Source organism: Hydra vulgaris, chromosome 03 (genome assembly GCF_038396675.1).
Source record: "Hydra vulgaris chromosome 03, alternate assembly HydraT2T_AEP".
In the NCBI taxonomy this organism is placed as follows: Eukaryota; Metazoa; Cnidaria; class Hydrozoa; order Anthoathecata; family Hydridae; genus Hydra; species Hydra vulgaris.
Genome location: NC_088922.1, coordinates 40,249,004 through 40,265,000, shown reverse-complemented (window position 1 = coordinate 40,265,000; position 15,997 = coordinate 40,249,004). Strand labels below are relative to the sequence as shown.

The 15,997-nt window shown below is 24.5% G+C and overlaps 1 protein-coding gene across 4 annotated transcripts in view; it reads left to right on the top strand.

Moving 5' to 3' along the window:
- Window positions 1-12,817, top strand: part of LOC100198867 (protein C-mannosyl-transferase DPY19L3) — a 48,275-nt gene extending 35,458 nt beyond the window's left edge. For 2 of the 4 annotated variants that reach the window (XM_065793204.1, XM_065793203.1), the window contains 7 exons: window positions 1,176-1,255; window positions 1,393-1,548; window positions 3,524-3,725; window positions 5,911-5,967; window positions 6,580-6,662; window positions 6,799-6,931; window positions 11,698-12,817. In XM_065793204.1, coding sequence (XP_065649276.1) covers window positions 1,176-1,255; window positions 1,393-1,548; window positions 3,524-3,725; window positions 5,911-5,967; window positions 6,580-6,662; window positions 6,799-6,931; window positions 11,698-11,982 — 996 coding nt within the window. In that variant the 3' untranslated portion in view covers window positions 11,983-12,817. Of the gene's footprint in view, window positions 1-1,175; window positions 1,256-1,392; window positions 1,549-3,523; window positions 3,726-5,910; window positions 5,968-6,579; window positions 6,663-6,798; window positions 6,932-11,057; window positions 11,082-11,697 lie in introns of all 4 variants that reach the window. The other 2 variants (XM_065793206.1, XM_065793205.1) reach the window with 2 other exon arrangements.
- Window positions 12,818-15,997: the final 3,180 nt, after the last annotated feature.

The window sequence follows — 15,997 nt, the reverse complement described above, 5'->3', positions numbered from 1 at the left end:
AAAAGGATAAAAAAAGTAGAAATTCCAAAAATTGAAAAAAAAATAAGAATAAATGTGACATCATTTCATCATGTGGTAGATAACCGTTAATCTCTTTTAAACATGTTAACAAAGTTTGTTAAGCTCTGAATCTATCAAGCAATAGAATTAAAGCATTATTTGATAATTTTACTTAAAATCAACTCAAGGTTCGATGCATCTTTAAACAACTAGAAAAAATTAAAATAACTAGAACTTTTGATTAAACATATCAAGTGTCAACAACTTAGTAAAAGTTTGTGCAGAAACATTCTGTTCAATATTTCAAATCAGAAGCACTAGAATGAAAAATATAGCAAAATACATTAAATCACACAATATTTCCAGGCCTAAAAAAAGAGGTGGAGAAGAATTCAAAACATAATTGCTATAAGGAAAAACTCTGGGAAGATATTTCAAAATATAGATGCAAATCAGGGTTTCTATTTTTTTAATTGATACTAGTAATCATCAGTATTTGCCATCAAGCCTATATACTACTAAAATGCAAAATACAAAAAAATTTGGTCTCATTAATCAAATTATATTTCCTTTAATTTAAATATATGCTAAAATTATTTTTTTTAGGAAAAAAGTTTCCTTAAACAAAAGTAAAAATTTTTTTTTTTTTAATTTAAATTTTTTATAATTAAATTTTTGGTTTAAAGTTTGCAATAGAATGTTTCTATTTTTGCACTGTTTTAAAACTGATATTGTTACTGTAGCTAGATATACGTTTAACTTTCAGGAATGATCTTCGCTATGCCACTGTGTATTTCAGAAGCCAGTGCAATTAAATTATCCCGCTACAATTAAATTATTGAGCATTAAAATTCTTTTAAATTTTTTCTTTTTTATAATTTCAATCACAAAATTATTTGAATAAGAGAATTTTAGTAGACTAAAATGTTTTGTTCAAATAAATTTATTTTTAAAAAAAAGTTCCTGAAAACAACTTGCGCATTTATAGAAAATGTTTAATCCTAATATCGTTTTAGATATAAAAAGAAAATATCAAATAATGGTATCATGTTTTTCATATTCTATTCAAGATTTCTTGTTATAATAATTTTTAGTTAAAAGCTTGTATTATGTGTAAACAACATATGCCATGTTTACCTAAGTATGCAGTAAAAGGTATGTTTTTTTTTTTTTAGAAATTAGCAAAAGTTGAATCAGACACTCATGTCTATAAGTTTGTGATGACAAAGTTTGGTTATCAGGATTATTCTATTATGTAAGTAAATAAAAGCACTTATACATAAGTAACTGCAATGGTGAGATAAAAAAATTTTTATCAGCAAATGCAATTTAAACATATTCACCATTTATTTACACTAAAAAAGAATTAGTGTTAAAAATTTTTATTTTTAGGGATTTTGATGTGCGGTTGTATTTGTGCAATGGGGGGTTTGATTTTATGCCATTCTCTGAGTTAACAGATGGATTGGTTTATTTGTTTCCTGTTTATTTTATATGCATGATTATTGCTTTAGTATGTTTGATGGTATCTTATATTGAGTCACTGAGGTTAGTTTATTCCTTTTTTTATTGTTTTTCTAATATTTATCATTTTTTCAAGTATTTTGAAAATTAATTTATATTTTTTTTCTAATTGGTGAATCATAAATTTATTTTTTACAGAATTATTAATTTGACAGATTAAAAAGTAAAATGACATTCTATTTGATAAGCCAAGTATTTTAATTGATAAGCCAAATAATTTAAAAAATATTTGGATTTTTTGACATTTCAATATAAACATCTAAAATTTTTAATTTTAGATGTTTATATTGAAATGTCAAAAAATATTTATATAAAGGATGAAGTACACTTTGAAAACAGCATGAGATTTATGGATATTTTGGATTAAAACGATTTATTTATTTATTTTTTACAATTTTGAAGTAAGGAAACATTTCTGGTTTTTTACCCTTTTTAAAAGAATCACTAAAACCATGTGTAAGATGAAGTTAATCAACTTATCATGGCTAAAATCTTTTCAAAAAGGTATCATGCCCATTATAAAAGTAAAGGTTTATTCATTGAGCTAATGATTAATTAAAACAGAAAATATGGTAAAGCCAAAATCAACCAAAATTTTCTTTGAACAATTTTACAATTGAAATTAAATTTTTGGTTTTTACCAAAACTTATTCTAAAATTTTGGCCAGAATCAAAATAATTTTACGAAATGTATAAAAAATGTTTTTATATGTTAAAAGTTCAATTTTAACATTATTTAAATGTTCAGCTGAGTTGATTAAAATGATGACATAAATTAATTGTCATCATAAATGATGATAAAAAAGTTAATAACTGGCTTTCTCTACAAAACAAGGTTTTTGAGATTTTTTGGTTCAAGTCTATTTCCATTATTGATTAGTATATCTCCAGCAGTTGGTGTTGATAGAGGGGTCAGAAACCTCTTAAGAATTTATTTTGGCGTTTTAGCAAAGGCTTAGCTTCACTACTTGAACTGTTTTTGCAATTTTTTCCTCAATTCAAGACAGTCAGAAAATAATGGAGAATCCAGATAATAATTCAGTACTTCTTTGATCAGTTTTGATCAAAGAACTGCTGATTTAGTACTTATGATGAAGTAGGATTGCAAAGCTTTCTCTTTTTTTTTTATTTTCTTTTGTTTAAAATGACTTAACTTTATGTATTCTTTTTTCAATTTTTATGATTTTTAATATGGTGATATATTGATACCTTGATATATGTCCACTTTTGAAATTTCTGGTAAACGTAAAAAGAAGTTTTAATGTTTTCTAAAGCTGTTATTACTAAGAAACTGATGTTTTTGTTTTTTTTTGAATCGGTATGAATATTGTGTATCATAAACGAAGTAAAGTAAATAACTGTGAATTTTTATTTAATGGGAATTAATATGTAATTAATCATAATTGTTTAAACTAAAATAAAGTAATACAAAATTGTTTTTTTTTTACCAAGTACAATCTTACAATTGAAAGATTTTGCTTTTTACAACAAGTTCATGGATACTTATATCTCGATTTTAAAACTAGGCGGACATAGCACTTTGGTGCTTTAAGGTATCAATATGTATGGGGTTTGTTAATGTGTTTTTTTTCCACTTGTAAAATACATTTTTTTAATGTACTTATTATTTGTTAGTATAATGTTGTTAGTTTGTTATAAAGTTGATAGTTTATTATGTTTATTATATCAAAGTTAAATCAATAGAGAAGTAATTTAATTATTATCTGTAATCATTTCCAAATTTATTTATTGTTCTTCTTTCTTAAGTTTTACTTTCTTGAGTTCTTTTGTGCACTTTCTTTTTGTTTTTTATCTTTCTGTCTTTTAATAAATTACTTCAAATGAATTTTTTATCTAAATATATATATAATCTTATTTAATAAAAATTGTTTTGAAAAATTATTGCAGAATAGTTTTAGCACTAACAATTGTTTTAAAAGAATTTAGAGTTTTTTTATTTAGCCGAATTTTTAAATTAATTTTAAAATCAATTTTTTAGGGGAGCCCCAGGTGTTTTGTACAATCATCCTGAGATTGTTTTCAATGTTATTCTTAATATATTTTATGCTGTTTTGGCATTGTCAACACAGAGAATGAAATTTTTATGGTTTCCACATATGACTGTTGTAGCAGCTGGTCTGTTCTGCAACGAAAAAGCTTGGAAATGGTTGTTAGAAAAGTTTAAAGTCAACAATGTTTTTGTATGTATTTTTTACTTTTTATTAAAACCTTAAATATTATTATTTTTATTAGAACTTCAAGTATTATTATTTTTATTAAAACCTTAAATATTATTATTTTTATTAGAACTTCAAGTATTATTATTTTTATTAAAACCTTAAGTATTATTATTTTTATTAAAACCTCAAGTATTATTTTTATTAGAACCTTAAGTATTATAATTTTTATTAAAACCTTAAGTATTATAATTTTTATTAAAACCTTAAGTATTATTATTTTTATTAAAACCTTAACTATTATTATTTTTATTAGAACCTTAAGTATTATTATTTTTATTAAAACCTTAAGTATTATTATTTTTATTAAAACCTTAAGTATTATTATTTTTATTAGAACCTCGAGTATTATTATTTTTATTGAAACCTTAAGTATTTTTCAAAGAAACAAAAAACATTTAAAAGCAACAATTACTATTTTCTTTGTTTTTGTGTTGTTGTTTTTTAATTCAAAAGTTATTTATTTTTTTAATTTGTTGTTTTTTTTAGTTTTTTTTGCTTTGAATATTATAGCTTGAATACCAAATATGTTAATAATATCAGTTTATATTATATTGAAATATTTTTTTAAATATAATATGAAATATGGTATTCATCATCAAATGTGTTTTTTATGTTAGAGTAGTGCATTTTTGTCATCTTAAAAAATTCTTAGATAATAGGAATACTGGTAACTAAGTGGACCTTAGTGTATATATTATATAAAGATTAGCAAGTGTATATATAAAGAATTAGTAATAAGAGTAAAGTCTAAAATCAGATATTCTCGACGCACATATGTCTAATCCAATATAGGCCTTGATTTATGACTTTATTCCTATTGTATTTTCTTCCTTTGATGTTGCTAAGTCAGTTTGTTACTGTTAACACTATAAAGTTTTGGTTGCATTCTTTCTTTTTTTTTCTAACATTGCTTTCAGTTTTATTTTTTTCATTAGCAGTTTCTGGTATATTGTTTTTTATGTCCAAGTTCTTTACTTTTAATAATTATTTTTAGTTCTCTGTGAATTTAGCATTTTTATTTATACTTGCTGATTATTATTGGAGTTTATTATTAGGGTTTGTTGGTTTTATTATTATTATTTTTTTTTTTTGTATTAATTTTGTAAGAGGATCATAACCACAATTAAGTAGCCTCCTTGTCTGTAGTGGCTTTCTTGGCTTTAGAAAGATGAGTTAACATTGAAAAAATATCTTCATCTTTTATAAACAAGAAGTGGATGCCAAATATGTTATCTTTAGAAAAATTGAACATTTTTTTAGCAATCAGAATTTATATATTGATTGGGCTTTCATTGACTAGCACTGAAAAAAAGGTCTTTAACTGTTCCACTATTTCCATCACACAATGATTTTCTCTGTGATGTCATAAAGAAATTATATTTGCATTGCTTCTAAAAATCTTTAGTATGATGGCCTAAATTTGAAAAATGCTTGCAATTTTTGTATTGGCCAGCACACATCACAAGAACAGTTGTGAATTTTTTTAGAGTTGCAAAACATTTCTTCTACAAATAATTCATGATGGAATAATCAAGTCCAACAACATGAGCATCAAGTCAGCAGATATAAAACATAAAGATGCTGGCTTGCTTTTTTTTTTTTTTTTTTTCAGTAACACCCTAATCATGTTTTAATAATAATTTTATTTGAGGATATGGATGACTTAAATATATTCAAGTATTTTCTTAAAGAAGAATTAATAAGATAATAATTAATAAAAGAATAAGATAAATTGTAAAGCAAATATTTACATAGTTGTACAGCACATATGCACGTTGTTGATATATAACATTTATACATCGCAGCGGAACATCGGCTATACATGATGCAATGCATGAAAAAGAATTAGGACATAATAACTATTGTTTGTTTTTTATTCCTATTAATGTATAAATTGATAATAAATTTTGTTTGCTTTTTTTTTATAATAATTTTAAATTATTGTTATAATTATCTCAAATATGTAACTCCAAAATATAAATCTTGGTAAGTAAGGTTGCTGTCTGGATAAACAAGTTGAAAAAGTGTATAGCACTTGTAAATGTAAAACATAATTTGAATAGTATTAAAAGTATTTGAAGCAAGTTTATTATTAAAGTTTGCTCGTGGTTCTTAACTTATTTAATGAGAATTAAGGTATTTTTAGATCTGGCTTATCAACCATTCTGCACCCATTATTATTCTTGCACTATTAGTACAGAAGGTTTGTTAATCTAATTTTTTTTATTATTATTATTCAGTTATATTATTTGATAAATTTCATTACTTCACTGCTTCATTAAAGTAATTGAAAAATGCAATGGTCGTTTTTTTTTATTAATATAATATTTAATCTAATATTTTTTTTAAAAAAGTTTTTTTTTTTTTTAATTATTAGTTCTTTTTTTCTGAAAAAGGAGTTTCTAATTCTAAATTCTTATTTCAAAATATAAGAAATGAACAAGGAAAACTGTAAAATGGCAATTAGCAATTTATAAAATATTTTAAACCAATTTAAAATAAAAATTCAACTAAAAATATGTAAATATTGTTCTGATCGTGAGGTTAAAATGTTAGGGGCAGGTCACATGATCATGAGGTTAAACTGATGTTAGGGCAGGTGCAGCTTTTTAGCTGCGGTGAAAGTCTTGGTGAAGGAAAATTTAAACTGACATAAAAATGATATTTCGGGTAAAGAAGATTTCATAAACCTTTTATTCTTTTTAGTAGTAGCATGACTATTCAGTCTAATCTACAAAATATATATTAAAGAAAGGTTAATGTATATAAAATAAATAAAGTAATATTTTTATTATTCTTTTTTATAAATATTTAGAAACTACCTGGGATGAAAGAAGAGTTGTCAAATTTATTTCAGTTCAATGATCCAGACACTGTTGCTCTTATGAATTGGATAAAGTAAAGTTATATATTTTCATTTATTTTAACCATTTTTCAAAATATTTAATTTCAAAATCATTTGTAAAAGAAAAAACTTATTGTATATTAGTTTTTTTTATTTTGTTCATAACTTATCAGTATATTACTTGTTTAGCACTTCTACTCCTCCTGAATCTTCATTTACTGGTACTATGCAGTTATTAGCTGGTGTAAAACTTTGTACAAGTCGTCCAATTACTAATCATCCACATTACGAAAATAAATTTCTCAGACAGCGTACAAAAGAGGTTTAATAATCTGTTTTGTTTATTCTTAAAAATGGCTTCCTACATTTTTTTTGTATACCTTTTTTAACTTTTTTTACTTTTTTAAAACTTATGTTGCTTTAAAACATTAGTCAATGAGACAAAAAAATTTTGAAGAAAACTTTATATTAAGTGCCATAAGATACTTCTTACTTCTATGTCATATGATGATTTAGAAGTAAGAAAATTTATCAATGATAACTTTATTCAAAAAAAAAAATTTTTTATGTGCAGTGTTAAAATTTAAAAATTGTTTATTAAGTATATCTAAACATATATTCAATATAACAAATAAAATTTTCACAGCTACTTATGTTACATGAGCTGTTATTATGTAAGTTTTGTTACTTTCTGCCTTTTTTTTAATATGTATATTAGAAATATTTATATACAAATGTAAAAAAAGAAATAATTAGAAATAAAGATTCTGTTAAAAAGAAAAGAAAAATAGTAACAAGTAAATAAAGAACACAGAAATTCAAAGAAGAACATTAAATAAAGAACACAGAAATTCAAAGAAGAACATTAAATAAAGAACACAGAAATTCAAAGAAGAACATTAAATAAAGAACACAGAAATTCAAAGAAGAACATTAGATATTATTACAAAAACTCAAAGAAGAACATTAGGTCTTATCACGGAGAGCTGCTAACAATAAAATGTTAAATAAATATTTTTTAATAAAAAATACATTAATATTTAAATTTAAAAAAGTTATAATAAAGTATTAATTACATAGTTGATTATAGATATTAAATTCATATTAAATAACTGTTGATATAAAAGAAAAAGAAAAGAAAATGGTATTTTCAACTATTTAAATGTATACTAGTATATTTTAAATTGAAAAAATGAGCTTTTTATGATTTCGTTAAAAGGAATAAAAATTATGTTCTTGAGAAAAATCTTTAGTAGCATTTAAATATATAATTTCATAAAAATATATTATTTATAAAAATAGTCTATGAATTGAAATATATAATTTTCCAAAATTAGTTTCAGAAAATGGTTATCAAAATAAACTATCATTCCTTAAAAAATTTTTATTTCTATTTCTTTGTAAGTACAAGTTACAAAAAGAAACAGTTGATTAATGGGTTTTACATTTACACATAAAACAAAGAATATTAAAAACATTTAGTTCATATATATTGAGAGCTTTGACTTCATATGAAAGAGACTTGGTCTGAGCAAAATGGTCCTTGAAATTTATAAGGTACATGCTTTTGTTGCCTATTATTATAAAACTAATAAAAACTAATAAAAATAAACCTAGACAGTTTAGTTAGTGCTACCCCTGGCTGTATTATTAGTATCAAAATAAATTAACAATTAATATAATTAATGCACATTTATTAAGATAGCTTTATGTTTTGTTTAAAATACCTATACTCTTCAAAATTTTACTGCACAAGTTTGCAATGTGGTTTACCATGTAAGATTTTTGTTGGAAAGATTTTTCTTGTCACTTAAACTCTTAATAATCATATTAGAAAAGACAATTTACTAGGCAACAGGTGCTTTTTAATTATAGGGAAAGCATCCATTTAGTTGTATCAATATTGTATGATAGTTTGTTTAATATGAACCATTCAGAAATTTTGACAACTTCAATGTTCATGTTGCTAAAAAGTGTCATAATGTCATTGTGAGAGAGAAATAAGTTATTAGAGAGAAATAAGTTAGAATCATTAGCAAATATATTTGTCATTAGGTTACAAGCTTTGGATAGATCATTGATATATATTCGAAATAGGAGAGGTCCTAATATCGATTCTTGAGGAACTCAAATACTTTAAGACTATAAATATACAAGTAAATGTTATGCTATAACAAATATCATAAGCTAAGAACACTTTAACTATTTAAAATAAAGTTGTTATGCAAGTTTTATTGTTTTGTATTTTGTAAGTGCTGCTGACGACTTTACCAGTTTTTTTACAAATAAACACTGTTGTGCTGACTAACGAACTTGAAATAAATTGTTAAAACAAATAAGTATCCACTTTTTACGCACGATAAATGATTCTCTAAAAATAAATAAACATTTTTAAATATAATTTAATTTCATCAACAACAAAAAAAACTATTTAAATAAATGAAAAAGTAACTAAAGTTACTTTTTCATTTACTTAAAATTGTACTGACATCCAATATCTCAATAGAGATATTGGATGTCTTAACAGCTCTTTCTCTCAATTTGTATTAGTCAGAAGTTCAATCTTTTGTGGCTTTCCATCAATTATATCCTTAAACAAAGTTGCACGAGAACTAAGATAGAAAAGATATAAAAATAAAAAAATAAAATATAAAAAACTTTGTACCAATTTTGATAAAGCATGTAATATTTTGATTAATATAAAATATAGATACAAGCAATAAAAATTAGTTTTTAAGAAAAAAAAATAAACAGCAAGAGTTAATATAAATAGAAAACATCCTCTTGTCTAGCATTAAGTCAACTTCACTTTATCTTTCAGATGCTATTTTTGTTTCACTATCATAATCTGCTCGAATAGATTTTCCTTGTTCAATTTTGAGTTATTTTTTCACATCACTACCTCCATTTATGTTTTTTACAAACATTATTAACATTATTGTTCAAATGTGAGGGAAAATTGTCTAAATATTCTCAAAACTGACTTTATAAAACCAGCCAAGTTTGGTTCTATTAAATTGAGAAATCATTTAAACATGTTTTAACCATGTCTTTTAGATAAATAACTTAAAAACTGTGTATGGTAGCAAAATTTCTCCTAAATCATATCCACAAAACCTCATAGAGGAGAATTATTTTTTCAGGGTACCTCATTTCATGTGTCATAACAACTTTTTTATGTCCAGGGTCATCGTGAATAATACAATGAAGAAATCATTCAAGAAATCTTGAATGATTTCTTCATTTTAACATTTGTTTTAAATGTTACAATGTCTTAAGATTTGAAACTAATCATCATCAGTTATATTGTTTGAAAAAAATCGTACTGTATACTGTATGATTTTGGAATTTTAAATAAGCAATAACTAAAATTTTTACATCAAGTTTATCTAATGGAAATTTTGAATTACACAAAACCATTATTCTAGTAGAAAATAAACGCTTCTCATCAGTGAATATGGTACACCAATGCACTATTTATGCTTTGAATTCATTTTATTATGTTATTATGGATACTACTTCTTAGTATATTAAACCTTTTTGAAGTTTGACGATCAGGGTTTCGTTCATGAACTGCCTCCATACACTCTTTCAAAAGGTTTTAGAAAAAGTATTGAATATAGTATTATGTTTGTTATATTTACGAGTCATTATATTTATAGTCATTATAAAAAAGTAAATAAAAGTAACACAAAGAAACTCTGCAATTTGTACTTGTGAAAATAAATGCGCAGTTTATTAACTTACTTCTAAATTTAATAAACTATAATTTATAGTCGGCAGTCACATAGTTATTACATTAGTCAATTATTGAATACTAATAAATTTATCTTTAGAGTTCATAAAAATATAAAGTTCCATAAATTTGCAAAAACAACCTTTTTTTTAAAAAAAACGGACACCTTTTTCCATAACAGTGTAGCCCTATTTTCGTTTGTTTTATATTTTAAGAATTTAATGTGTAACTTTTGTTTGGTTTTAGAAGTCTTCCGAAAACTGTTTTTAATCCAAGACGGTTTAACACTTTTCGCTTTGAGATTTAAATTAATTTTAGGGAAATTAGTGTTGTAAATATCATACAAAGTTTTATTAGTTTAAAACTGTTTCATCAGAAGAGATAATAAAGCTCCAATCAATTAAAGCTAACTGCTCTTTAAAAGAAGGTAATCCATCAGGTTTTTTTTCAAACGTAAAAAAATCAAAGTTGATTTTTTTCACAAACGTTATTGAATAAATATTTTTGAAGAATAATGAAGAAATTCATAAAAATCATTAGTTTCAAAAAACGCTTTACAAAGTGTTTCTCCTATAAATTTTTTTATTGTGTTTTTTTCAAAATACGTAACAACCATCTTGAGGTGTTTTAAAAAAAGCTGTATCATTTGTAGAATTATGCTTTTAAAAAACTCGTTTTTCAATGAATAGTAATTATTTATCTATATTTATAGAAAAGAAAATAGAAAAATGATCAGGTATGTTATTTTTAGTTATGCCTTTATTAAGGATTCGTTTAAAATATCAGTGCTTTAAATATTATCAATTAAAGAGGCACTTGATTAGGTAACTCTTCTCGGTTTACTAATCAAAGGAAATACAATATATTCAAATATGCCATTTTAAAATCTTTTAATGTTGTTATTGATGTGGTATAGAAAACAATCTAAATTCAAATCACCTAATATGAAGATAAATTATATTAACCTATTATATTTTCAAGTATGTGCAAACTTTCTAATAAATCTTTTTTAATTTTAAAATGATTTTATGCTCTGTTATTTTTATAATTTTTTATTTCTTTTTGAATATTATTTTCAAAATAATATTTTCTTTTTTTTTATTATTAAATTTTATTTCATTTATATACTTTTTGTTATATACTTTGTATAAACTTTATCAATTTTAAAATAATTTACTATCCAAATAATTTATCTATATTTGTTTGATTTTTATTTGTTTATACTATCATTATTAATTTATGTGTGTGTGTATATATATATATATATATATATATATATATATATATATATATATATATATATATATATATATATATATATATATATATATATTCAAATTTGATTTGTTTAGCTTTATCAAATATACGCCCGAAGAACTCCTATTGATGTTTATCGAATTTTGCGCAAACACGGGACTAACTATATTATTCTTGAAAATAGCATATGCTATTCGTCGTCTTCTTGTACGCTGACAAAAAATCTAGATATTGAAAACGGTCATGACTTGAATCCACTTTATAAAGTACCAAGATTTTGTGACGCAATCAAGCGTGACTCTTCATTTCAAAGGTTTTTTAAAGAAGTATTTGTTAACAATACATTTTATGTCTATAAATTACTCAATGTTAAAATTTAATGTTTTGTTTTTGTTTCGTTTTTTTAAATGCTTTCACGGTATTTTTAAAAATATTTCTTTGGTTGTTTTCTCTTTCTTTTTTTTAGTTTTCTTTTGCTTGATTGATCGTTCTTTTTCTTTTTCATTGCTTTAGTCACCAGAGTTTTGACTTTCTGTTTTACTTTAATCGTGAACGATTACAAGTTGTGTCTACATAAGAAAAATCTAAAAGCATACAGACAACAATTAATAAAATACATTACTAAAGACATAACTCCCTCAACTTACCAAAGTCATAACAGTACATAACTAAAGGCAAGAAATATGTTAACAAACGTATAAACCGTTAGATAATGATTTTATACTTTTTAGATAAAAGGTTCTGAGAAAAAAATAACGCTTAACTAACTAGGTAAATCAAATTTTAAGATCCGACGTTTATTTTCACAGAAGTATGTAACAGCAGATTCCTACTCCAGAGAGCAGATGTTATCTATCTGAATCTAAAACATCAGATTTCATATATTACTTTGATCTTTTTGTATTTTTATACAAACCCTAAAGATTTGCTGTTCGATGGCTTATTGACATATACGCGCTGTACATTTTTTAAATTGTTCACGATGCCGTAAAACAAAACTTATTTATCCTTCTTGCCAAAATAATAATTTCTAGTGACTAGATTATATAAATAGTTTTACAAATTTTTTAGTATTTTGTTTTGTTTTTTTTTTCTTTTTTACGGCTTTCAAATGCAAAATTTTATTCTTTTTTACTATTTATACTAGACTCAATATTTATGTAGGATTTTTAAATATGTGCATGATTCAATGTTATTTCAATTCATGTAATTTTCTATTTTGTGTATTTACTTACTCAAAGCGTTATTGTTATCAAGAAACCAAAGTTATACGAGTTTTAATATCCATTTATAATTAATAAGCCCCTAAAGCTTTTAAGTGAGGTAAAGTCAAAATTAGGATTGGTAGTCCCAACGGTTCTTAACAATCCCGGGATTATGCGTTTAATCTCGGGCTTTGACTTTTTAGGCATAAAACAAAAAATATCTTACAGCATCTTGAGATTTTTTTTACTTTTTTTTGAAATCGTATTTGGTTGAACATTTTTAAATTTAAATTTCTTTGGTTAAGATTTAACTATTCTCATACTGTAGTTTCCTGGTGTTTTTTTTGTTGTTGTTGTTCAATTGGAAATTCTTGCAATTTCCAATCGAATTAAAATCTCTAATAAAAATAAAAAGTCTCTAATAAAACTAATATTATGCCTAATGATAATCTAACTGAAGAAGAATTACTATGCGCAGTCTCTTCGATTAAGCCCCAAAAAAGTATAGGCGTCAACAATATAAGTGGTAACATCATTATAAATTCAATAAAACTGATTACAATCCCGCTTTTGTGTATCTTCAACTTATCTTTAAAAGAGGGAGTTTTTCCAGAAAAAATAAAAATTGCTAGGGTGGTCCCAATTTTCAAATCAGGCGATCCTAGTGACGTTACTAATTATAGGCCGATCTCTGTTCTTACATGTATTTCAAAAGTTCTTGAACGAATTATGTATAATAGACTCTATTCTTTCTTAATCCAAAATAATATTTTGTACAATAAACAATTTGGTTTTAAATCTGGTCATTCTACTGATCACGCAATCTTACATCTTGTCCACGATATATTTAAAGGTTTCAATGAAAAAAAATATACTTTAGGTGTTTTCATAGATCTAAGTAAAGCCTTTGATACTGTCGATCATTTAATTCTTTTGTCCAAACTCGAGTTCTATGGCATCAAAAATTCTAACTTGGCTTGGTTTAAAAGTTACTTGTCTAATAGAAAGCAATATATTTCTTACGATGGTGGTAAAACGGATAATATGATTATTACATGCGGTGTTCCCCAGGGATCAGTTCTAGGGCCCCTTTTGTTTCTAATTTATGTCAATGACTTATATAAATTTTCTAATATTTTAAACACAACTTTATTCGCCGATGATACGAATTTGTTTTATTCTCATGAAGACATTAATATTTTATTTTTAACAGTTAACAAAGAACTTGATAACCTAACCCAATGGTTTAAAGCCAATAAATTATCTTTAAACATTACTAAAACTAAATACACATTATTCCATCGTGTTCATAAAAAAGAAAATATTCCACTTAAACTTCCAAATCTTTTTATTGATAAAAATATAATAAAAAGGGAAATATCGTCAAAGTTTTTGGGCGTAATACTCGATGAAAATGTTACATGGAGAGAACATATAAGTGTTGTTGAGAATAAGGTTTCTAAAAATATTGGTATACTGTATAAAGCTAAACAGGTCTTAAACCAATCTTCTCTTAAATACATATACTTTTCATTTATACACTGTTACCTAAACTATGCTAACATTGCTTGGTGCAGCACCAATGTTACAAAGCTAAGTAAACTTCTATGTAAACAAAAACACGCCATTAGGATTATTACAAATGAAAATCGCTTCTCTCATTCAAAAATACTTTTTAGTAAACTTAATATTCTAAATGTTTATAATTTAAATCTCTATCATGTTCTTATATTTATGTTTAAACTTGATAAAAAAATGGCACCATATTTATTCAACTCTTTATTTAAAAAAATAAATCACATATACAGCACAAGATTTTCAAATAATAACTATACTCAATCCAAAACCTACTATTCTGCCACTAAATACTCAATCACAAACCGAGGACCTAAACTCTGGAATACACTTTTAAATAATGATCTTAAACCACTTTCTTCGCTTAATCAATTTAAAACTAAACTTAAGCAAAATCTTTTACCAAACGACAATGAACTAAATTTCTTCTGAAGCGTTTAAAATGAGAGTACTATTATTAATGATTTAGTATTAATAATTGTTTATTACTAAGATTGTCTATTCTAATACATAAATATGATAAATAATCTTGTCTCTAGTCTTGTTTCTGTTTATTGTTTTTGTTTTGTTTTGTCTTTTTTTTGTTTTTGTTTTTTTGTTTGTTTGTTTGTTTGTTTGTTTGTTTTTTCTTCTTTATTGTTGGTCTTTTTAGTTAGTAAAGTAAACTTAAGCGTTAATAAAAAAAATAATTTATAGCATATGTAACTTTTACGGTTTTTATTAGCATTGTAATTTACGGTATATTTATTACGGGGCTTAGTGATAAGGCAACTATAGTCTTCTTTTTGCCCCTGTCATATATTGTTTTTTATTCATGAACATTGTTATTGTAAATACTATTAACGACGAAATATATAATTAAAATTAAAATTAAAAAAAAAAAAATTGCAATTTTTGAATATTGCAATTAGATATTTAGACGTATTGCTGCTTAGTTTCATTTATTCGAGTTTCTTATAATTTTTATCTCGAATAGATGTTATTTATTTGTGACTATTTTATAGTATCAGTTATTTAAACTACAAATTTTCTTATATTATTATGGCTTTACATGGAATACGGCAAAAAGAAAGTTCTGTTGTTTGGAAACATTCTTACGAGAATAAAAAGGAGACTTTGATGGGTCAGTAGACTGACGGCAAAAAAACCTAAAAATTGAAGATGGCTCAACGAAAGGTTGAGCCATCTTCAATCATACCCATTTGCTTTCCTCCCATTGAAAAAAATCTTGCACCAGCTATTGTTTCAGCTTAAAGTAGAAAAAAAAATGTGTACTTCTTTTGAAGCGTCCTTATGATGGTATATTTTGGTGTAGTGAACTAATACAAGCAACAATGTTTAGTAATGCTTATATGTTCATAACAACAAAGTTAGATATATAGAGACCAGGGAGTTTCAACTTTTTTTTCTTCTAAAATCAAATGCTCCAAGCGGGAGTACCTTTATTGACCATAAAACTGTAATGTGCAAAATTTGAAAGTTGCTAGTCTTCCCGATTCTCATATTTTAATTTTTTTTTTCATATAGTTCATTATGAAACATAAACTAGAATTAGACGGAGAGCTGGCTACATAAAAACCAAGGTATAAGGTACATGAAATATGAATATCTAGAG